This window comes from Geospiza fortis, unplaced genomic scaffold (assembly GCF_000277835.1).
Source record: "Geospiza fortis unplaced genomic scaffold, GeoFor_1.0 scaffold192, whole genome shotgun sequence".
NCBI lineage: Eukaryota > Metazoa > Chordata > Aves > Passeriformes > Thraupidae > Geospiza > Geospiza fortis.
This window is the reverse complement of record NW_005054315.1, coordinates 1,368,074-1,392,974: the sequence shown is the minus strand read 5'-3', so window position 1 is coordinate 1,392,974 and position 24,901 is coordinate 1,368,074. Positions and strand designations below refer to the sequence as shown.

Below are 24,901 nucleotides of genomic sequence, written 5' to 3'. Positions count from 1 at the left end.
TTTCAGCCACTATAAATTAAGGTTAGAGGATTTATAAGTAACTTGGAACTCTGTATGGTATGGTTCACCAACAGTTTTACATATTCAGTAGTGGTAGTTGGGACATGCATGAGAAAGATACATCAATAATTTTGCCTTCCAAGAATGCTCCCATCTCAGAATAGTTGGCTGGCCAGCTGATACCTTGCTGCACTGACAGCACAACTGATAGATGGGTACTGCAAAGCTCTGGCTGAGGAAGTCACTAAACCTAAGGCTGCTAAAAGTCTTAAGAACATGCCAAAGTGGCATTACTTCAAGCTTGCTGTATCCTAATAATGGCCCCCTGGCTGTGTGCAAAGGATCACTGCCAAAGTCAGTGCACAGAGCTGAGCAGGGCTTTGGCTTCACCTAGTGCTGTATTCTCATGCAAGCACCACTGACTAGATGCAGTCCCACACTGGGATACATTGGCAATAGAAGCTAAACTCACCCAATTCCACACATATATCCATTTTCTATGGTTTTCTCTTCAGTGGGCTTTGCTTTTTCAAAACTTCCAGTGAAGTTCTTTACACGTCAGGTCGCATTATTGTCATATAAAGAGTCACTATATGGAAAACTCTCAAAAGTTAGCTACCTTAATCTATGTATTACGGGAAGGAAAGAGTAGAGAAAAATAATTTGACACCACTTAAAATATATGCAAGTCATGTCTTCCAGAAGTTAATAGGTGTTATCACTAAAACCAGTATTCAGTACAAGATGTGCACCGCAATACAAAGTTCTAGAATACAAAACACATGGAAAGGCATCACCTAGATCACTTAGTCATTGCAAGAATGATGACTGTTCTCAAAGTCTCTAAAACCTCTATGAATAACTTTTGCTAGGTATCATTACATAGGTACAAGTGTGATCTACCATCTACTTCTAGTATTACAACATATCGAAAATTAAAAATAAAAGTTTTAGTTACATTTCAGAATATAAAGGCTTAGTTTCATGCCTCAAGATTAATCTTTTTTGATTTAAAAGTTGAGGCCACATAAATTTGAGGAATATGATTTATGCTATTGAAACAGTGGGTCAGAAAAGAGGACTGATTATCTTGTAAGGAATTACCAAGCATGAAAAATTTGTAATTTCATAAACATTAGTATCATATATCCAGCTGCATGTTTTAATGACTACAAATCACGAAGCAGAAACAACACACTGTGTTTACCATCCATGAAATATTAAACTTTGCTAAATATCAATACATCCCACAGAGTTCTGAGTTTAACAGATTGATCATTTAATGACAGTTGCTCACCTCTTCCAAATTTTAATGTATCCAAACACATTCTGCCAGCCATAACTATGGAAGCATACATACTTTATCTGTCTCTCTATAAGAGGTTATTGTTTTCTTCACACACTCTTCAGTGATTACTACAGAAAAATTATTGTCAATGTTTTGCAAGATTATGCAACTAACAAATATATACTTTCAACATATGGCAACTGCACACTGTATAAATACATTACTTGTAACTTTTAAAATTTCCTGGATCACAGTATCTGGAAAGAAGGTTTTGAAATATCAGTATATCTTGTACTACCATAACACAGCTGTTTAGGCTTCATAGCTATTGTCCATCTCTTTTCACATACCCATGGCAATCTTTTTTTAAGGTTGACAAAGAAATACAAAAGTATCAACATTTACAATTTAGTATTGAAGAGTCAATTTGTGTCTTGAGTTTTAAGTCCTCACTGCTAAATGCTACTTGATTCTACTTGAATTTTAAGCAGTACAAATCTAAATATAAATTTGTAAATATAATTTTGACTAGTATAATTTCATCTGCAATCACATATCTGATTTTCCTCTTTTCAGGATTTATCCTTGCTTCTCTCATAGGCAATGATAGTTGTACTTACACTACACCCATCTACCTGACCAAAAGGATGTTCAAGTCTACAGCATAAACCTCTAATAATTCTGCTAAGGAAACCTCAGGTAATTTCTGCAATTGTAATAATATATATTTATTATTCATAATCTGTAACTATAAAACTAAGGTTGACAAAAAGATATGAGAGATACAAATGCAGAAGATTTTTCAGGAGATTTCAAAAAGGAAAGTTACTTGATCTGTCAAATCACACAGAATCATAGAATGGCTGGGGGTGGAAGGGACTTCCTAGAAGGCACCTAGTCCATTCATCCTGCTCAGCCAGGGACATGTAAAGACGGTTACCCAGGACCATGTCCAGCTGGGATTTAAATATCTCCAAGCACATTCAGCTAGGATTCACAGATTGACAGATATGGTTCAAAGGATAAACTGGCTGCGGGGAATTGCTTTATAACACCACCAGCACTTACTTACAGTTTATTGGAAATTGTGGGCAAATCATGGATGATCTCTTCATATGGCTCTTCTTGAGATAAAGTAGAAGCAGCTAAAGGGTCTTTCATTTTTTCCTCCCAAACAATTTCAGCCTTCAGAAGCATTTCCTCAATAAAATCAGAAGCTGCAACATCTAAGGCATTGGAACACCAAGATATTCAGACAAGAAAAGGGTACAGAAAAGCTCCTTTGAATTAAAATCTCTACATTAGATTAAGACTAAACAAGTGACTAGACAACCTGAAAGGAATTGCTCAGATATCAACCATAAAATAATACTTGAAATTACTGGGAAAACAAGGGCAAAGTAAATTCAGTACAGACTTAAGTTGTCACATGCAAAACCTCAAAACTATTCTTGCTGTGTAGCAAACTGAAGTATTCAATAATTTACAGGACTTCAGGAAAAACAATACAACCCTTTTCAACACTTTATTCCTGTGAAAACATGCACTTAAATCCTTTTAAAATGTTTTACATTTCTACAAGCTAGATTTATGTGTTTTATACATACAGAAGTGCTGAAAACAGTTCTGTTTGCAGACCAGGAAGACAGTTAACTCAACTTTATTAAATACCTACTAAATATGGTTAGCTAACTACATAACAATGCAGTTGTTATTTTAACTCAGATTATCTGATTTAGTTCATAGCCTTTTTTACAAATGAAAACTCTGTCTAACCACAAATGACACTTCTAAGGTTGTCATGAAGTTCCCTGTATTTGTAGGCAGTACAGCACTTGAAGCATAACATATTTTGCTTTATTATGCAAGGGAAGTTTCACCCATAATCTGACAGGAAGTTTCTATTATCTACATTACTGAATTGTATCTTCATTTTATCCTAGGCACAGAATGTAGGACAGCCATGTATTTCTTCTTTTCCACACTGCTAACTAGCATTACTGACATTAGCTGTGCTTTGATCTCTATGTTAGACCAGTTGATCTGAAGTCCCTTCCAACCTAACAGAGTCTACAATTCTATTACCTCTAGAGCAAGTGCTTCAGCTCCCTGTTCCTCTGTGGTTTAAGAAGGTGCCTTCTGCAGTAAGTAGTGGCAGCTACACTTCAAAACTAGGTGTTGAATTTGTTTTCAGACAACAGCTATAGAAATTCCAACTCAAGAGGTCACATACTATAGGCAGTTGAGACAGAAAGGAACTCAGCGGGAAGTCACCAAAGAAAACAGGAAGGAAAAAATGTGTCACAATAGCTAATACATACACTATGTACATAGATTTTCACCTACCTGAAGGCTTTTCATTATTGCAGTTAAGAAGATTGGGGTTTGCCTGGTGCACCAAAAGCAGCTTCACAAGATTGGTCTAAAATGGGCAAAAGCAGAAGTGTTTGAAATGGGAGAAGTAGGACAGGTGCCTGTCACTCAGTTTATTCCTTCCTTCCTTCCTGCACTATCTGAAATCATTAGATAAACCACACCCACTCCCACCCACCATCTCAACCCCACCTTCTTCAGCTACTAAGAACATTTATATAAATCACAAGTGGCAGAGTAAAATTCAATTCTTCTACGATTTCTGGATATCCTTGGCAAAACTCCACCCCCAAATCACCTTCCACACACACGTGTAAACAAATTCACGAAGGAAAAAACCTACCACCCATCACCACCTGTTAAGACTTAGATCACAAATATTTCTTTGTGTCTAACTAATCCAACAATAGTGTGCCAGCACTGTCAAAGGGGCATGACTCACAGCCACCATCATAGAAGTAAATCTGTTCTGTCAGTAGTAGAAATTGGCACGTTTATCTTATGTTGACCAAAATCATCTAATCTATTAGTAAAGGTAAAAATTATAGCACAGTAGGGGAGGGTAGAGTATCATATAATAAAAAAGTCTAAAACATATTTTTCAATCCTTGCAAGGAACTGTTTTAAGTGAGTTCTTCTATGGCTGCACCTAAGTCTCTAGAGATGGTTTCCCATCAAAAGCTGTAACAATGTCTATCCTGATAAACTGGTGAGAAATGAGTGAAAGGGTGCACGAGGAACAAAAAATAATTTTAGAATTTGAATGTAGAGCCCAACTAAATGGCATAACTATATGCATTTTTGAATATACGTTAAAGCAAATAGAATAGGAGACAGGAGAGATGAGGATGAGCAAAGGGGGGAAAATGCTGTGAAAGTAAGAAAGGATTCTTCAGAGAAGAAGAACACATCTAGAGATAAATGAGACCTGACTGGGAAGTCAGCTAAGGGCAAGGATAGTCATTTGGCATAAATGCAATAAATAAATAAATAAATAAATAAATAAATAAATAAATAAATAAATAGGAAAGAAGTCATTGCAATAAAAAAAAAAAATCAGTTTCAATTCAGTACACAGGAGGAAAATTACTAGAAAATACAATGATAATGAGGAATCCATTAATTGTAAAGGAAACTCCAAACTTCACATCATTGAAAAACAGAAAAATATTGTTGCAAATTTCTATAAAATAAAAAGATCTTGCTCTCTTCAGATTTCTAATGCTGGTTTTCTTTTCTTGCAGTAACAGCAGAAAATTCAGCAAATTTTTCCCCCCAAGAAGTGGGGAAGCCATAACAGGTTTATTTCTAAATCCAGTTAGTCCCACTTTCCACTGAGAAATTGCAAGTCATGTAAAAATATACACATGTATATGTCTTTCTTTATTAGGAAAAGAAACTAACATGCTTAGTTATGGAGCTATTGAATATCTCTGAAAAGTGGTAGTAGTTGTATCAGAGGAATGAGGCTTTGAATGCATTTTCAGTATAACAACAATACGCAGCTTTTAGGGTTACCAAAGGTTTTGATTTATTTCACAAGAAATACCATGCTCCAATATCAGTGCTTCCTGCTGCCAATGAAATATCTCCTGCTGGGATTCCTTGATGCATGTCACCAAGACTAAGGTATTTGGGTCACCAACAATTTCAATAACCTGCTTTTGGATACACAACTCTCCTGTGTTGGAATTTAACGCATTCACTAATGCTTTAGAAGGAGTAATTTAAAATACAATTTAGGTTGCAATGTAAAAATGCATGTCTTCAGAACTGTGTCTAACAGAAGAAATATTTGTAGAATAATTACAGCAAATTACCATTAAGCAGAAGTATTTCAATTGCAGAGTTACAAATAAAATACGTATACTAGGTCAAGAAATAACAGAAATACCTAATGAATTATTGTAGAACTATGAATAAGATTAGTGTGCATGTGTGTATATATATATATATATGTATATTCCTTTTTTCCAGTGTACTCTTTGCCAATTTATGTAAATTTTAAAAAAATAGAGTGTCATGACTCACTATACATAAAATGCCACAGTAATGGCAGTTATTTAAAATATCTGCTTATAAAATATCATTTCTCTTGCTTCTCCTTTTATACTCTTAACTATTTATTCAGTACCTTTAGAAAGAGCACCAGGAAACATCTCAGAACTTAATTTTCTCCTTTCTGATCTTATCTCTGAATATCCTCCTTCCAAAAATACAAAATTAGTTAATTTCTGTATTCATAAAGTATGTCTGTCTCTCTTTTCCTGGTATGCTGTTCAAATTGCATATTTCTGTCTTTCTATGACATCTCTTACTGGATATCTTATCCTCTGACTGTTGAGAATGCTACTGCAAAGAATATTTTCCTGTCTCACACTTTAATCTGGAAGTCCCACCTTTTAGATTCCCCTAGCTCTTTTCCTGCCAAGCCAGAAGATCCTTGCCCTCATTTTCAAAGAACTTCAGAGATTCTCCACGATTTAGGTATTCCCATTCATGCACCATTCTGGCCTCAGTTCCCACTGCACATTGGGCTGTGATTTTGGCCATCACTAATACATTGTAAGATACCTATTTCTGTAATTCTTCTAGGCTGCACCTTATACTAATGAGGAAGCCTTGACAATATTGGTGAAGCTAGATTGTGAACATCCATTCACAACCTGTTCTGCTGTGATGCTTGCTGAAGAGAAACAGGTGATGAACTGAAAAATGGCCCAATGGCTGGGCCCAGAGGCTGCTGGTGAGTGGCCAGCAGGCTCAGTGGAGGCCAATAACCAGCACTGTACCCCAGGGAACAGTAATGGGGCCTGTTTCATATCCCCATTAAAGATCTGGTTGGTGGGGCAAAGTTCTCTGTTGGCATTCAGTGTGAGGAGCGGCTGATATGTGAGAAGGTTGTGCTGCCATCCTGAGGGACCTCAACAGGCTGGAGAAATGGGCAGACAAGAACCTTATGAAGCTCAACATGGCCAAGTGAAAAAGAACAGCCCCAGGCACCAGTACATGCTGAGGGCTACCCAACTGGAAAGGAACTTTGCAGAAAAGGACCTGGGGGTTCTGGTAAGTACCTTGCTGCACATGAGTGAGCAATGTGCTTTAGCTGGGCAGAAAGCAAATGGTTCCCTGAACAGCTTAGGAAGAGTGTTGCCCATACCTGATCTGTGGTGAACCTTCCTCACTACCCAGCACAGGTGAGGTCACACCTGCAGTGCTGCGCCCATTTCTGAACTTCTCAATAAAAAAGAGACACGGAAGAGTCTAGCAAAAGGGCACTAAGATGATTAAGAGACTGGAGCACCTCACATATGAGGAAAAACTGGGAGAGTTGGAATTATCCAACCTGGAGAAACAAAGGTTCAGGGGAATCTCATCTCAGAGTGGGTAAATACCTGAAGGGAGGGTATAAAGATGATAGAGACAAGCTCTTTTCAGTGGTGCCTAGTGACCGGTCAGTAGGATACTGAGGTATCTCCCTTGCACAAATGGATTGAGGGAGTTGGGCCTGTTCAGTCTGAAGATGAGATGACTGGGAGGGGACCACATCAATCTCCGTCAGCATCTGAAGGGAGAGTGTCAGAAGATGGAGCAAGGCTCTGTTCCATGGTTCTGAGCAACAGGACAAGAAAAAATGGGCAGAAAATGATTCACAAGAAGCTTCACCTGAACATGAGATATAACTTCCTTAAATGCAGGTGACCATGCACTGGAAGCAATCACCCACAGAGGTTGCGGAGTCTCCCTCACTGGAGATATTCAAGAACTGTCTGGACATAATCCTGTGCCCTGTGCTCTGGGATGATCCTGCTTGAGCAGGGAAGTTGGACCATATGACCCACTGTGGTCCCTTCCAATCTTATCCCTTCTGTGACATAAGGCAGCATAAATAAATTTACTGCAATACACACATAAAGCCTCCAAATACAATTGCCCTGTACTGAAAAAGAGGCTAAGTTTTACCACACATCAAATGCTAACCAAAAAAAAAAAAAAAAACCAAAAAATGCTGAGTTTCATAAAACAAAGGCTCAGGAGCACCATTGTTGGCAAGACTGCAAGGCTTCTTGCCATAGATAAGTAATTGCAGTGACAGAGTAGGAAATATGGGGCATGAAGGAGTAACAGACATTCCTCAAGAATCTCCCCATGCACTTGAGACTGCCAAGGCATCTCCAAACTGCACTCAAACCATGCTATTTTTTACTGGTAATTAATTAGCTGTAGAGCAGAACCAGTATTCCTGAAAAGTGTCTTCTTTCCTCTCTTGTCTGGTCAGATATTTTTCCTCTGAAGCCATGTACGGGACGTCAGATGTGTATGAGCATCTGCAAAGGATAAAATGCTGGCTCTGCATGAGCTTTTTTAGCTCTTATTATCCAAATCCCAGTCCCAGAGCCACTAACTCAGATCATTTATTCTCTTTTCTTTATCATCAGAGGGATACCTGCTTAAGTCCTAAATTCAGAAAGCTGAAGGTTTCAGGCAAATGTCCTCATGTGCTGTTTTGCATAGCAATGAATATGCATTATTCAATTTGCATGAACCCCCAACAGTAAATTCCTTCAGTCTTTCATTTTCTTCCCTATCATCACCAAAATTTCCCTCCACTTCTCCACTCCTCTGTTTCAACATTGGAAATATTCTGTAATCTCTAAGGGACCTGGTTCACCATCAACCTTTTGGTTCCTAACCTCCTTCTCAATTTTTTATTCCTCAGGCACTTCTTTATATCCATTCCTCAGTTCTCTCAGGCTAAGCCCTCACCACCTTCTGGCAATTTTGTTCTACCTGCTGACACTTCTCAGTTTACCACTGGATATGGTCCCCACCATGTGCTCATCCACAGTGAGATAAAGATGTACAATAAGAAACTAGTGGAACAGCAATCTTAAATCAAATCAGTATTATTTTTGACTATCAACCTCACACTATTGTGTGAAATACAGTAAAATCACCAAATATATCGAAGGTGTACGTTCATGAAACACACCAAAACCTCTAGACAGAACACAATATCACTGGTTACACCATTATACTCTGCAGTCTTCACCCTGAGCAAGATGACCTATCTCTGCCCTCTTAAGGACCTATTGCTATTCTATTGCTCATATGAGTAAAATTTAACTTACTGGGTTGAAAAGTGCATGTTTAGCTGTGTGATTTTTAGGCAGTTTCTAGGACTGCTGCCTGTGAATGCTTAAATGCTAACCAATTCAGGTTTTTTTGGGTTTTTTTTGTTTGTTTTTTTTTTGTTGTTGTTGTTGTTGTTTGTTTTTTTTTTAATTAGACAGAAAAATAAAGCAACTAAAAATCAAGCACTTCTGGTGGTTGGGTGTGGAAAAATATTTTACTTATCCTTGCGACCTCCTGCGTTTGTATGATTTGAAGAGTTTTATTAGGTAGAAAATGAATTCCATAGGCTGAGAATATTTTTTTTGTTGTTGTCTGCTTGGAAAATTATCAAAAGTTAGCCAGGTTTCAAAACTTTGAAAAAATCAGCTACCTAATGATTGTAAGACAGTTTTTTTTTATTATAATGGATAAATCAGGGAGCCCCCTTTTGCTAGTACAGTCCACTTTAGACCTACATGTTAATAGAACCAGTAACAGCTGGTCTATTTAAATATACTGTTGGATGTTAGAAAAATTTGCAATAAAAAGAATAAAAAAATCAGGGAAGTAGTTTGTATTTTTATTAGTATTGCTATTATTATAATTGCTGAGCTTCTGTGACAGAAGTGCTGTAGTTTAATGCTAACCATATATTCCACAGATTGAATAAATAAGATCAGAAAAGTCATGGAGCAATAGAAATCCTTAGAATAATACTGGAGACTATTTAACTAATTAAATGGGGTGATAATAGGCACTTTAGCAAGCATTGAGGACACAAAGAAGAAAAATGTAGCCTAGGAACCTTCCTCCTGGAGAGAGAAACAAATTCCAAGACAGAGACTCCCAAAATTAGAGAGTAAGATACCTATTAAGCCATTGGAGTTTCTGCGAACTGAGCTTCTAAGATCATGTATTTGTTCTCCATTGCATAATAGTATGGCTTAGATAACTGTGTCCCTTACAGACAAAATTTCATAGGTAAAGCCCTAAAAAAGAGCAATAGTGTTCAGAGGCTAAACAGAATTTCCTCTGTAATTGGAAATCTGATCCACAATACTCTAAACACAGAAAATTATGTCTGAAACTCATTACAGATCTCTATTCTTAATACAATATAGATTAGGAAGATTTTTTTATTTTCTATTTGAGTGCAGAGAAAAGGGGACCATAACCAACTGTGGTCAGCAAAGTGGAACAGATCAGGAAAAGTAGGTTGTGGGAATAAGACTAGCAGCAGGGTAGAAAGCATTGAGGGGGAGTGTGCGGAATGGAATAAGGCATAGATAAAAAGCTGGAATCTGGAACTAACAGCATGAAATAAATGAAGTGAAAGGGAAGAAGAGAAATGTGGCAAGGAGCCAAGAGGTAGGTAAAGACAGACTAATCAGAAAAATGAAAGAAGAAAGTGACATGTGAGGAAAAAAACACTGAGATTGAACAAGGGAGATTGGGACTGTAAGCAAGTGGGACAGAAGGGCAGGAAGGTTGGCATGAAGTCAAAGTAGAAAAAAACTGAAAGCTTGGATGAGAACCAGGGAATGGAGGAGGGGCAGAAGCTGACTGTGCAAGGAATCAGGATTCAGATAAAACTTGTAAGGAAAGGACACGAAGCCAGGCAAATGAATCGGACAATAAGGCAATAGAATAAGGATGAGAATGGAACAGACTGGAGGCAGTGGGACAAATCAGGCTATGTGTGGGAGGAATGAACCGTAAATACTGCGTCTGTTCAGGCACAGAGCCTGGAATGGAACCCAGGCTCTCCAAGTGTCATCACCACCTTTAACCTATATGGTTTAAGAAGATGCCTCTTTAACCTCTGGAACAGTTCCAGCAAAAAAAGAGGGAAGCCTAATGCTGTTTTCAGCTGTTAAAGCAAGTGACAAAGGTCATGTAAATAGTTTTCTACAGCTGATGTAAAAACTGCATCATTCTTTACTTGAAGACTGATAACCTACATTTCTATTTTTCAATCCAACAGAATTTAGACAGAGAAAAATAAAATAAATCAGGGAAAATATTATGTGATCTTGTGATTAATGATGCTTGGACGTTATGTCCTCCAAGTTATATATTTATATTACTGAGATTTTGTGCCTGAAAAGCCTTGTTAGACGTCTTTTTTCATACTTGCCTCTCATATATGAAGGTCACTATAAATAGTATTTTAAGGAAAATGAAATTTATATTGATTGGAGAGATGCTGCAATAACCAAGTATATAGTATAGACTATGCACACCTCAGCTTTAAAAACACACACGTAAACACTGAGAATTTTGTAGTAATTTTGTAAACTGAGATTTTTCCTAGTCTGTATATGAAATTCAAACTCTTTTGTTATCATCTGGTATTGTGTGAATCTAGGATTCCTTATATTCTCTGCCCACAATTAGCATTTGAATCATCTATAGAAATCTTGTGAATATATTGAGAGTGAAAAAAAAGATATCACAAGCAGACATCCCAAAGTGAGCTCTCTATTTGAGGAAACTGAGTGTAATTTGATCTGAAGGGAAATACAGGTCTTCTACCTGAGTGCAATCAGATATGCCAAATATGAACAAAAAGACTAAAGAAAAAAGGGTGAGACATGTCTGAATAAAACATGCTCTAGAGGATTTTCTGACCCTAAATTTAAGACTCCAACTACTTGACAGGGAAAATATTTATTCCCTGTGTGACAAAAATAATAATCTATTATTTTTGAAACACTAAATAAGCACCCCCTTCTTTAGGCTCTTCTCACTGAAAGCATTTGTGGAGTATGGTTGCAGAAGTTCAGAAACTGCATTCAAAGGAACTCCTGTGGCAATGGCCAAACTTCATGGGATTAAGTAACATTTCCCACAATGGGTTCATATATTCATCTACATTGAAGCAAATTCTAGCAACAGATGTGGATTTTTTCATTGTTGTTGTTTCAAGTGCAACATGCACTTAAAGCAAAAAAATCTACAGGTCATAGTTGAGAAAAATTACTAATCTGTTTTGGTAACAATGAGCAAATTAGTTCCTATAGTAAGAGGGTATGTAATCTGAATTTAAGCAAGGAGCAGAGTCCTTTTATAATCTGAAATAAATGTGTTTTGATGAACTAAGTAATCAGAGGGGTATGATTCAGATCAACCAAATGTGTGTAAGGGAGAATATACTTACAGAATGACAATTTCACACATTTGAAAATGACACAAGAAGTATATAATTTGTTAAGAAACATGAGGTAGGCCTGATGACATCTATAAGTTTTTTTTAATATATGTGGAATATTCCCAATTTATATTAGAAGAAATCCTTGCTAGTACAGGAGTTACTCTTGCAGAGATTCAGTCAGCAGTTGAACAAATGTTTGTTGTTGAACAAAACATTTTTTTTGACATCATGAAACCCTTTAAACCTCAAAGCCAGAGGCTAAATCTGTCTTACTAAGAAGGAGAGTGCAATGGAGCAAGCTTAAGTATCCCTTATAATCCACACTGCTTAACTGTTAGCTCTCCCCCTAACTCTCCTTTAGACCACTCCAACCAGCTCTCTACAAACATGACTAATCTCCTATAGAGGAAACTAGCTTTAAACAATGTTAATGTGGGCCAGGCTGTTGCCTGGCCTAATCCCTAGTCCTCTTTTATTTAGTGATTTAACAGTTTAGACATAGGCATCATCCCCCAAGGATGAAATTTTGGGAGAGGCAGTGTTTAAGCTACTGCAGAGTCAGCTCTGACCTGCATGTCTCTGATAGCTGTTTGAAAGGTGACATTTCTGTGATAAACAGCAAAGAAACAGCTTGTGCCTGGGAATTGTGCCAAAGTACCCAAGGCAAATGTCAGAGCTGCAGCCTATTCCCACCATGGGGAGGGCGAGTGTGCGCTCTCCTGATCACAGCAGCTGGAAGATGTCCAGCAGAGACAGCACTACCAATGCCAGACTACTAGCTGTCCACAAAGTAAATTCAAATTAAGGGGCCAGCTTGAGAAACACAAGTTGTCTTTCTGCAGCTGGCACCAGTGCCAGCAGGGGCAGGGGGCACCCAAGGGATGAGGACGTGTGCCCTGCGCTGGTGTGCACAGACAGCACCCACAAACACACCAGCACTGCCCCTGCTGCGTGACAGGGACACAAAGGGTTCCAGCTGCCATCAAAAACAGGGTTAAATCTGTCTATGTCCAGAAGGCCCTGGTAAATTTATATAGGCAACCCTGACACATTCTAATTTCTTGAGGCTAGCTTTGTTTCCTTAATAATCTTTTTTTGAAGAGGTTTTTGTGTGTCACAGGCACAGATTTAGATATGTGTTGTAGAGGTTATTATTTTCCATCATTTTGTTAGAGTAAAATGATTAAGATAAATAACTGATCTTAATACCTCAATAATATCAATTTTTTTGTTATAATGTTAGTATCCATTAAAACAACAAAATTGTCTTTACCCTTAATGCTTATATGGGGGGAGGGCGTGGAGGAGGAAATGAAAGAAGGAACTGTCATTTCTAGGAACTAGAAATGGACATTAATGCATTAAAAATACAAAATTGCCTTTACCTTTAATGCTTATATGGGGGGAGGAAATGACAGCAGGAACTGTCATTCCTAAGAACTCAGAATAACATTGTTTAAAAATAGGTCTATTTTTTAATGTTTGCAGACTAGTAACATTTCACTTAACAGTCTATTACACTCATTAATAACCTAATCTGTTTCTGTAAAGCAGATTCTTGTCTTACAAAGACTGACCTTCAGGCAGTAGCCTCAGCTGCCCTATTCTGTACTCAGTAGCCATATCTGTACACAGTCCTCAAACTCACCAGCAATATCCTGTACTCCTATGTAAGAAAAATATTCTACTCTGGATCTACACATTCTGTCACTAACAATTCACTTATCATTCACCCGTGCTCTGTTTTAATAGTCACACTGATAATGTTTTTACATGGTAAATTTATCCATTAAACTGGTTTTCCTTACAAATATTTGTAAAGATAGACACAGATAATATTTTTTTTCAACATCAGATAATATGTACTGACACTTAAAACTTACTTATTTTCCCTCTGGAAACCATACAACAGTGTTCTGCTATGTTTTGCTTGTGATAAGATTGGTTTTGTTTTAAATACCTAACTCTACTCCTCGTCTAGGATTCCCTCTGTACAACCTTATGTTTTCTAAATATAAGGCATCAACTCCATGCCCCCTTCATGATGGCTGGGGAGACCCAGAACACCAGTGGGCAGTTGCCCCATCCTTTAGCCCCACACTTTGATCTGGATTCCTCATGAAGGATTTAAAGATGTTCAGATTACACCTCTGACATATGCTAGCTGCGCATGGCTTCTATAACCAAGGAGGGTCAGACCTATAAGCAATGAATCATCATCCCTATTTTAAATGCATCCCCTAGAATTCTCTGAGTTGTCTTCTAAAGGTGATTCTTCCCATTAGATAAGAAAAAGCTTTGATTTTGTCCTTAAGTTTAATTGGCTAAATTTAGTTGAGAAGGACCCCATCTGAAATAAAAATGGATTTGCCATTACCAAGGAATCTCTATGAGCCAGGTTTATTATAAGGTGTGGATGCAATGTCTTTCACATGATTAGTTCACTCAGATTGATGTATCTTTCACCAGTAATTTTACATATAAATTACTGTGCAAGATGTAACAGTAAGATTTTTATAATCCACTTCATTCACAACTTGAGATTTGTAACAAGAAGCTTACAGTGCCTTTATTTTTTGCAAGTTTCCTCCTGTGCAGAAGCAAATTAAATTTTCTCACTATAAATTTAAAACTTACACAGTTCCTTGGGTGGGTTTTTTTGGATTGTTTCTTTCTTTATTTTTTTCCTCTGGGTAATGTAAATGAGTACCATTTCCATTATTGCTATGCTCTTACAAATAGCCAAATGTGTGGGTTTTTTCCCATTTTGTGGATTTACAAATATAGAACAGTATATGTAGAGAGCTGAAGTGCTTCAACTTAGTCTGGATGTTACTCTAAAATAGAGTAACAATTTCTTCATATCATGAGTTTTTTTTTTGTAAGATAATATGTAAAATATATATATGTAAGGTATGTACCATAAAATACCTCAAAAGCTAAATCTGTAATTTGTATAACTAATTTAATAGCATTTTATTAAGGCAAGAAGCTTCTCCACATGAAAAATAAATCTGCAGCTATTTTATAAACAGGAAAAACTATCAGTCCTTAAGACTCCTGGAATATAATATCATTCCAATATTGGATGGGGTTTGGCTGCAGGTAGTGCAGCACAAGTGCTAGAAAACTATTCAATAACAATGGTTTACAACAGATTTTCTGAAATTTCTGTGACCACTCATTAAAAGATCATTACTTATTAGACAAGCCATAAGACAAGTGAAGGTTATTTTGCTGTTCAAATACATTTCTGCAAGGACAGAAATCCTCCCAAGAACTTAAAAGGACATCAAACTAAAGCAAGACAGACTTTATGACAGTCTTCCGGCACAAGATATTTATCACTGTAGCAAGTTTTTCAAGTGTGACTTTTTTAAAAAATATGACACAAATCTGTGTTAGAAGAGTGTGAAACTGTAAGGGATTAAGTCCAGAATTTATATGAATTGTTTACTCAGGGAACATTTTTTATTTTGGCTAAAAAATAACTATTTCCTCATAAATATATTTTAATTTAAAAGAGACTATCCAATTCATGTCCTGTCTAAGGTTATTTGCTTTCAACAAACAGCTTTTAACAAAAATAGGAACAATGCTCATATTAGTCTATAATTAATTACTCAAAATGGAATTATAAATACTGTATGCATGTGAATTCATTCTAAGGCTAAAAGATATTTCAAAATTAAAATAATAAGAAAGGAAATTTTAAAAACACCCTAATGGTGTAGTTACTGGAAAGTAGAAGATATGTAATAAATCCCTTTAATAAAGGAATTTAAATTATTTACTTGTTTCTTACAAACAGAATCACATGAAAGCTGTATTTATCTGCTTAATAACATTGAGAAATTATATATAATGCTAATAAGATATCTCTAAACTTTATTATTTACTAACACTAAAAAGGGAAAATATTTAGTCTGTCTTTAGCTAATTTTAGTGAAGAAGAGTACAATGTTCCTTCATGGTCTCTGTGCGTACCCATACTGATTTTATAGAGACTAGAGCAGCTGGTCCCTGACTCCTCACAGTAAGAATTAACACTATTGTCCTCTGGGATGTAAGGGAGACTCAGCCCAATAAAACTGCCAACAAAATAGTAATTTCAAAAATAGAAATCTGAGCTCTTAGAATTCTTCAAAAGGAAAAACATTTTTTCCATTAGCCACTTTCAACTATAAACTTTACATGTACAGGCCTGTTTCTAAAAGAAAAATACCTATCTTCACAAAAAAAAGAGTATTTCAGGTCATCCAGAGTTAGTGTTGCAAACACATGCATGCTACACATATATAAGGAAAGGTAAGTCCTTTCCCAGCCCCTTTAAGTGATTTCTTTCAAGTCCTCTCCAATTAAACTCAGGTTTAGCTTTACAATAGAAGAAATGCACAGCTGTAGTATAATCACACTATTGCAGTACAAAGCCCTAACTTGTAAGCCATCCTAAAATGTGAGAATAAGAAGCTCAAGACTGCATCACTGCTATCCCTTACTTCTGAGCAAGAGCTTTCCTGCCTTACTGAGGTCTGAACAGGCAGAGTGAGTGCAGAGGGATCAGTGAGAGTAGTAGAACTGAGGCAGAATTACAGAACATCACAGGTAAGATAGGATGAGAAAATTAAATCTACAGTAAATTCAAAAGACCCCTGATACCTCACTTGCTAACAAAATTTTGGTTCAGCATATCTCTGTGTGACATTTTTCTCTGTAAATTTACACTGCCTGAAGTTATTGAGGATACACTTCAGGTCACATAAATGTATATTTAATATATATAATATATATATAAATAACTTAATCTGTTATGAAAATATATAGATCTTTGACACTCTATAAAAGAGCAGGCACAGCGTATCCCAATAGGAGAAATCTATTACCCAGCAGAACTATTTAACCTAAACAAACACATCTACTTTTACTATTTTACTATAACTTCTGCTCCATTTTTACTTTTTTACTTGTTATGAAGTGTATTATTTATTTTCTGAAGTCTGAGCTAAGATGTATGACAGAGGTTTTTAGAAGACACCTATGGGTAAGTGGTGATTTTTGAGCCCTGAGGTGGGTGGAGAGCTGTGAAGAGCTCTCCAAAAATGGTCAAACTGTAACAAAGACTCACTGAACATGTCTGGGGAGACTGATAAAGGAGAACTGAAAAGGTAATAAAACTGAAAACTGAAAAAGTATTAAGAGGGACAAGTCATCTTTAGGCATGGCCTCTAAATCCCAAACCCAGGACACCCTTCCACAACTCGGTGACTGGAAAACTTTGAACACAGCTGATAGATGAATCCTGGACATTTATTCACAGAAATACACACAGCAAAAACCTAAATAAACTTTGATATTAAACTGTAAAAAAATAACAGACAAAGTGTTTATTTTGTCATCCTTTCAAATGTCAGTGCAAATCTAGTTTTTGCTGCAGACAAACTGTTGCTGGTGGTAGATTGAGCTGTTTTGGGTTAATATCTTTACAAGCTTCAGTCTCAAATGGTCTCTGTTATTTGAGATGCCAATCTGTACTACAGGAATGAGAAAGTTTTTTGCATTAAAGTAAGTATAGTCTCCCAGACTTGAAAGCATTTGCTATTGCTACAGAAAATTACCACAGAGGAAAGAGAAGCAGGTGAGAAATCATGCTTTACCTGTCCATACTTTGCAGCCAAATGTAGGGGTGTCCAGTACTGATTGTCTGCTGCATTGAGATCAGCCCCATGATCTAGTATCAGAGATGCAACATTCTTGTATCCATTAGCACAGGCCACATGCAGCTACAATATAAAAGTTAAATTTTGCATATATTAATAGTTTAAAGAACTCATCCATGGTGTACTACTTCATATCTTTACTAATCACAGTTACAGCAAACACAAAATGTACATGTGATTGCTACAGGCTAGAAAACCACTGTAGAATCTTTTTTAGCGTTTATAACCAAGATGCACCTGAAAAAAATAATTCTAGCTTTTTGTGAGCTACTAAACAATCTAGTCTATCACTTTTTGTATAACTTCAAGTGAACATGCTTTCAAACACATTCAAAGACTTCATGAGCCAAGATAGAATCATAGATTTCAACAGAGTTTGAGCTCTCTTTGAGCCCAGAACTAACTTTCTTTTGTTCAAATATCCCAGATTTAAGCTGACACTACTCCAAAATGAATTCATTAGCACATAATCAAACCATACACATTGACACCGCAGCACAAAATTAGTGACAAAAAATACTTCCTCAGGTTTGAACCACAAAGATTTTATTTTCTATACTTGCATTGCTTCCCTAGATATTTAATTATTTTAATTGGGAATTGTTTAAACAATTTTAGTTGATTTTCTGTTTCTCTAAACTTCATTTAAGAGTCAAAGTGGAACAGAAGGAGGGTGGAAAATGCAGTAACTGAGTGAGAGGAACTCAGGTCAGAAGGAACCTCAGAAGGTCAACTACTGCAACTTGCTGCTAAAACAGGGATAACTTCAAAGGTAGCTGTGTTTGCTCAGGGCTTGTCACTCTGAGTAGCAAATACTGTAAGAATGATAAAGTGTGAAAACTGTAATGGCAAGTAAAGGAAAAAAGAAATTTAAAAAATATCTTTATTAATGGCCGATTTGAGGAGCTGGACATTAAATTTTGCAATGTATTATTATTTAAGGCTCTGTATGTGTTTGGCATTTATATCAGCAATCAGTTCCACCATATGTTATTTATAAGATGAGATTTTAATATAAAAAATGCCAGCAGTAGCCGTGTGAGGTTTTATTTAAAACAAATAGGAAGTGTGCAAAATAAATATAAAAACAATATAATAGCAAACAGGTCTTGTGAACAGAGAAAAAGGGAAAGACATAATAGGGCAATAGAATTATTTTCTATCATAATAATCAAGTAGAAGTAGAAAATACAATAAGGAATCCTATATCAGGGTAAATACGTGATTTGGTGGAAATTGTTTGTTATATATGGTGAATAACTGTTGAGGTATGTATTTCATATGATGAGATTGATCCAGGTTACAGTTTAGTGGTTTTTACTTTCTCATAGTCCTCTACTGTGATTTCAAATATTCCCTTCACTTCTAGGAACAAAGGGGACAAGGCCGGAATTTGGCAAAATATAACTGATCATCCTAGTCAGAAGAACTTAATACTCACACTGGTCATTAAGAATAGGGCATAGGAATATTGCAGAAATTGAGAAGTCAGATTATAGTTGGTCCCTGTATCCCCAAAATGCATAGCCCAACTCCATGACTTTTTCTCCTTGAAGCATTGTTAGCAGAAGATATTCTTTTTCTGGTGATTGAAATGAATGGATAATGGCAATAAAAAGATCTTGCAATAAACCTTTTGCTACAACTGTGTAGTTCCAATGTCATTGTAAGAATAGGAGACACTAAAATGAGAGTTTGGGCTATAGTTTCCCTTACCTGCTATTTCTGATTCAGCTGCACACACAGAGCATACATCAAGTTTTCACTACGAACATGATTGATGCAGAGGGAAAGAATACAGTCAACTCAGCCAAAATCTTCCCCTAGAAAGGGTTCAAAACTCCCCTGGGGGCAGAACTTTGATTCTGCATGCTATGATTTCCAATGTACAAAACCCTCAAATCTTTCCTGTAATTTGACACAGCTTCATGGTGGAGGGAGGGTGTGTTTTAACACAAGAAAATACAGTTTCTATCCAGACATCAACTTGACAAGTGCTATTTTCAAGCAGTGTAAGAGCTCCTAGCAAATATTTTATGGCTGAAATCTTTCAAAGAAAAATAATTAGAGGAGAATACACCAGAAAAAAAATTCTGTGTCTGTTGGTATTGCATGTGCACAAATGTAGGTGTTATGGGTCAATGAGAATGTGTATATTTATTTATTTAAAACAACTTCCTTGATTCATCTTAACTTACACACGGACATATATATATATATATATATATTCTGTCAAGAGAAATTTGAGATTTAAGACTTAAAAAATTGGATTTGAGACATAAAACAAATATATTTGTCTTTTTTGTACAGATAGACGTAGAGGAACAAAACCTTATTTCCAGAACCCTCTGATATCCATACAACATTCACAGACTGGCTGACTCAACTCCCATGAATAAAGAGATAATTGTTTAAGAAATTCTGGATGTTTCACCAATTTGTCAAACAAAAGTTTCACATAATAGAAATCTCAAAGAAAAGCAAAGTTACCTACTTTGTATCTATTTCTTGAAAAAATCAGATTTCAGCATAAAAACTTTTCATGCAAAAAGTATCCCTTTTGTCAACATTCTACTAAGCAAACAGCAAAAAATCCCAAAGTACCCACAATGTTCTTCTCCTAGTATTTGCAGTTCTGTTAAACATCTTTCAGAAATGTATTTCAACTATTCCAGCTAACTACACAAAGATTTTACACAGTTGGATTTATTTAAGTTCATAACTCAGTTTAACTCAGACAATTCTGACTAAAATAGCAATAGAAGTACAATAGCTATGTGATTTAGCAGCTTAGATAAAAATATCAGGAAACTGGAAGGTTAATTAATGCTTTTATGAAATAAACTAAAACTTGTACTGTTTCTTCCCACCCCTTCCCTGCTGTCTTGTTTTTAAATTAACTGCCTTGGAGTTGTCACCCCAGAAGTCACAGTGTTCTGTTTCTACAGAGAGCCTGTGGCTGGATTCAATCCAGGGATGAGGCTGATCACTTTTTCAGTTACAGCTTAAACACTCCACAGGTTTTAAAATATTGAATGATTTAGTATATTAATTCAGTATCAGGCAATGTAATTCAATGCAAATGCAGAAATGATAGTAATAATTATTAGTGCTCTGATCATATTTGTACAGTATTTGCAGAAAAAAACCCAAGGAACTTTTAAAAATGCATTCAATATATTAATGCTGCTGATTTACCATTTATTGATTGAATGATTGATTGATTCATTGATAATGGTGTTGAAGATTTTATATGCAAAGGGATCATTCCACATACATGCTGTGGAACTACATATGAAATTAGAATTATTTGACAGCTGAAGAAATAGGAGTCCTGACAAAACAAATGCACAGAAGATCTATTTGCAGGAAAAAAGTATAATAAAACCCAGTGACTATAAATAACATGCAAATTTGGGAATAGGAGTACCTTTCCATGTATATGGTGAATGCTTCAATACACTGAATCAAGATTGGATTGCTCCAGCATTTTAGTAGAACTCAGGCAGAGGATAGGAGCCAAAACCAGGGATCACTGAGTGAAATTTCATCCCCTCTCTCATACAGAATGTCAGACACCACATGTATCTCCTACAGCTTTAAACTAAGCTGCTAATAGATTTGCTATTAAATTTAATGTTGCATATTTGTTGGCTAGGAGAAAAGAAGTTGTCATTGAGATGTTGCATTACCCTATTTTAAAATCCATATTATGCATGGAATTGACACACATCTATTTTCAAAACACTGGGTAGAACCAAAACCTTTTTAAGAGAACTGCCTTGAAAACATGCTGAACTTGTTGCAACACATGCATATTCCCAGGGTGATGATTCCATACTGCCACTCACCAGGGTAACTCCTTCATCATTCTTCTGATTCACACTCCCTCCACTGGAGATGAGCTGTCGGACGTCTGTAAGCATTGTCATAGCTCTCTGAATCTTCATTTGGCGTAAGGAATTCAGCTCTACACCTGGAAATAGAAAAGGATAAAATTCTGCTATTTTCTTCATCAAAAAAGAGCAGATATATGATTTTGTGGTCTGGGTTTTTAAAAGCTTAATCAACATTGAAGTAGACTTTAGTATATATTTTTGAGTGTTTAGTTACCTACCATTACTAGAAAGTCTACTCCTATATTTATCAGTAAATACATGGATAATTTAAGTCAGTGAGCAACATCCAATAAACCACCCTGATCTCCTACTGATTGCAAGAGCAGTTGCAGGTAAAGGAGCTGCAATATCATGAAACCCACTGGGAGTGTGAAATAGCTGTGATTGGGAAAAGAATTAAAAAATCTAAGGAAGCCACTCAAGTGTTTTGGACTTTTTTTTTTTTTTTTTTTGCTGTTGTTGCATTCTTGCAGCCCTGCAAATACATCACAGTATCCAGACCAGTCCCTCAAATTTGGTGGCTTAACTGCTTGAGAGGCTGTGAGTCAAGAAAATGACATTAAAACTCAACACTATTTTATGTGCCTGGGTTATTTTTAACTGAGTTTAGCTCTCCAGCTGAGCCTAGACCATTTCTAGGCCCCATAAACCAAGAGGAAATGTGGTGTGGCAGTAGGAACAAATAGGAGGGGATGAGAGGAATGAAGGGTATGGGATTGCTTGTGTCAGCATTTCTCCTGAAAGAATAATTGTCAAAGAACAGTATCAAAAAGAAGATAAGCAAGGCAGTCTATAACTAAAGAAACCATGGTCTCCAGTCTGAAGAGGTTTAAAATAAGAAACAGGATACAACAATAGTGTGAAGTGATTAAATTAGCAACTGGCTGTGGTTTGATTGGAACAAAACCTTAATCTGGGAATTCATTCTTCTGCTTCTAGTTCCATGTGATTATTTAAATACATATATGGGAAATGAAATTTGAGTACAAAAAATCTATTCTGGCCATGACATAGCAAAAAATCATATGAAGAAGTGATTTATTATTTCTCTTCCACATTTGTCACTCGGTTGAAAAATGACAAACTATAAATTAATTGAATGAATATGTATTTAATAATGTTTTACCTTCAACATTTCTTAAAGTTCTTTATATTACTAAAAAACTGAAGCTTGTTTCAGAGTAAAATAATATTTTGAGTCTCTAAGTTTTAATCTGCCCTGTATAAATGGGTGCAATTTATGCCCTTGTATAAATGGGTGCACAATATGTAGTTCATCAAAGAATTCAAATAGTTTTTTCCAACATGCCACTGTATGTACAGCTTTATGTCCTGCTGCTTGCAACACTTGTAAGAGTTTCAGCTCTGAAGTGAAATCTTCAGTGTGAGCACTGTCTTCCTATTCTCTTATTTTTAGACCTGTCACCTAAATGTTTTTTTTTTTTAATCTGGGTCAACCCTTTAATCTTTCATATGAATGTAATTTAGACAAACACATACATACATATATATAAATATATGTATATATACTGATGGATTAAAATAGATGATGCCCCCAAAGGAGAATGTGTTTAACATCCTACTGCCTGAAAGTTGCTAGACCAGAACACAATGCCAATTTCACATGATGTTCTCAGTGTCTCCTAACAATCAATTTTTTTTTGTCAGAACTAAAGCTTTTATGCCTTCATCACATTTCAGAGTAATGATTTGAAACGACCTGATGACATTTACAGACTACCAATGCTGCATGATGTCAATTAAATATTTTTTTTCCTTTCTGTTTCTACCCATTTCCTGCTTTTTGCAACAATAAATTAATGGTTTAATACTTTTGTCCCAGTGACAGAACTCTCCCAAATACCTAAGGGCAATATACACCCAAAATTAATCATTATTTGCAGTGTTGACTTGACATTTTAAACACTCAACATTGAACACTGAGCAGACAAAATTAAACTTCACTGGTCCAGATGAAGTTTTTCCTAACGTTCTTGGGTAAGGAAGATTAAAGTTTAAAAATAGATGAAGCATTTTATACCTGATGAAGACAGGCATGCTTAAGTACTGCTGATAGAACTTACGTCAATTTTTTCTTTCTGTTGATATATCCAGTAAACAACTAGAAAAGGTTTTGGGTTTCAAGTAGAGAGAAAATGGGGGGAAATTAATTTACTACCTCTTTATCTGAGAATAAAAAGTGAAAACTAAGTTTACAATCCACAAATTAGAAGTACAGTTTCTGATTTTCCCAGGAAGAAAAATGAAAAATGAAAATAAACCAAACAAAAAACCCACCAAGAATGAAACACGGTTCTTATGAGTTTGTTTCCTTCATCATGTTTAACATAAATTACAGTAATGCCTACAAGATGAGGGCAGAGGCCAGATGAGTCTACTCAGCTTTTTCTAGCAATTTACTACTGACTCACACCTAACACAGTCAGGGAATTAACATATCAGTACACTGTTATATTAACAGTGAAATATTGACTCTTACTCCCGGTAAATTGCCTTTTATAGAAACTTGGTATGACTTAGCTGGGGCTACAAAAAACCTAGCCATTGAAAGATTAACTCTGCTCATGTTTCAGAGAAAATCAAGAAATGAATTCAGTTGCATTTTAATTGCTGCTTAATAATTATTTTCTATCATAAATGTAATGCAGCCATGAGCTCAGAGAAAACACAAACCATGCCACAGAGCAACAAAAGTCACAGTCTGTGTGAATATGAAACCTATTCAAGACAGCTTTACTGGCTTGAAACTAATAGTTGTATAAATGAATGATACATATTCCAAAAAACAAACAGAAGTAAATCAGCCCAGCAAGAGAGGTACCAAAGGGACATGCTTCCACAGACTTCACTTTTTAAGTATTCAGGGCAGGTTTGAAAATGCTACAGAAACAATAGTTTCCCTTTCTCTACCTTTACAAAAAATATAATGAATACATGCAAAAATAATCTGTTTCAGTTTTAGAAACATAGTTTTGAATTCTAAGAACTCAGGAGCTATTTAGCTTCAAGCAAAGATTTCTCTGGTGGGGAGCTGAGAAGCAGATTTATCAAGCATGCAGATGTATCATTCTGTGAGGCTCAAACAAGGAGACCTTGTCAATAAGTGCTTTCCCTTAATCAAGTTCATAATTCTGGGGAGTTCGTTCTCCCTCCCCAGGGTGTGATACTTTCCAGGAATTTAGATGGAACAAAAAAATGCTACTCATACAGTAAGTAACTCTCACTGCCTGAATTAAAGAATGACCTTCACATTGCTTTTCAAAGGGGAAATGTGGTTTAGATATTCAGCTGAAATGGGACGACAGCCAGCATGACTAAAAAGAGGAAGAAAAAC

At 36.1% G+C, this 24,901-nt stretch overlaps 1 protein-coding gene across 2 annotated transcripts in view; it reads right to left on the bottom strand.

Moving 5' to 3' along the window:
• Positions 1-24,901, bottom strand: part of MYO16 (myosin XVI) — a 326,118-nt gene that overhangs the window by 176,179 nt on the left and 125,038 nt on the right. For both annotated transcript variants that reach the window (XM_031056227.1, XM_005419960.2), the window contains exons 6-9: positions 21,499-21,623; positions 17,585-17,710; positions 3,635-3,710; positions 2,361-2,514 (exon numbers count right to left, since the gene is read on the bottom strand). In XM_031056227.1, the coding sequence (XP_030912087.1) occupies positions 2,361-2,514; positions 3,635-3,710; positions 17,585-17,710; positions 21,499-21,623 (481 nt within the window). The remainder of the gene's footprint in view (positions 1-2,360; positions 2,515-3,634; positions 3,711-17,584; positions 17,711-21,498; positions 21,624-24,901) is intronic.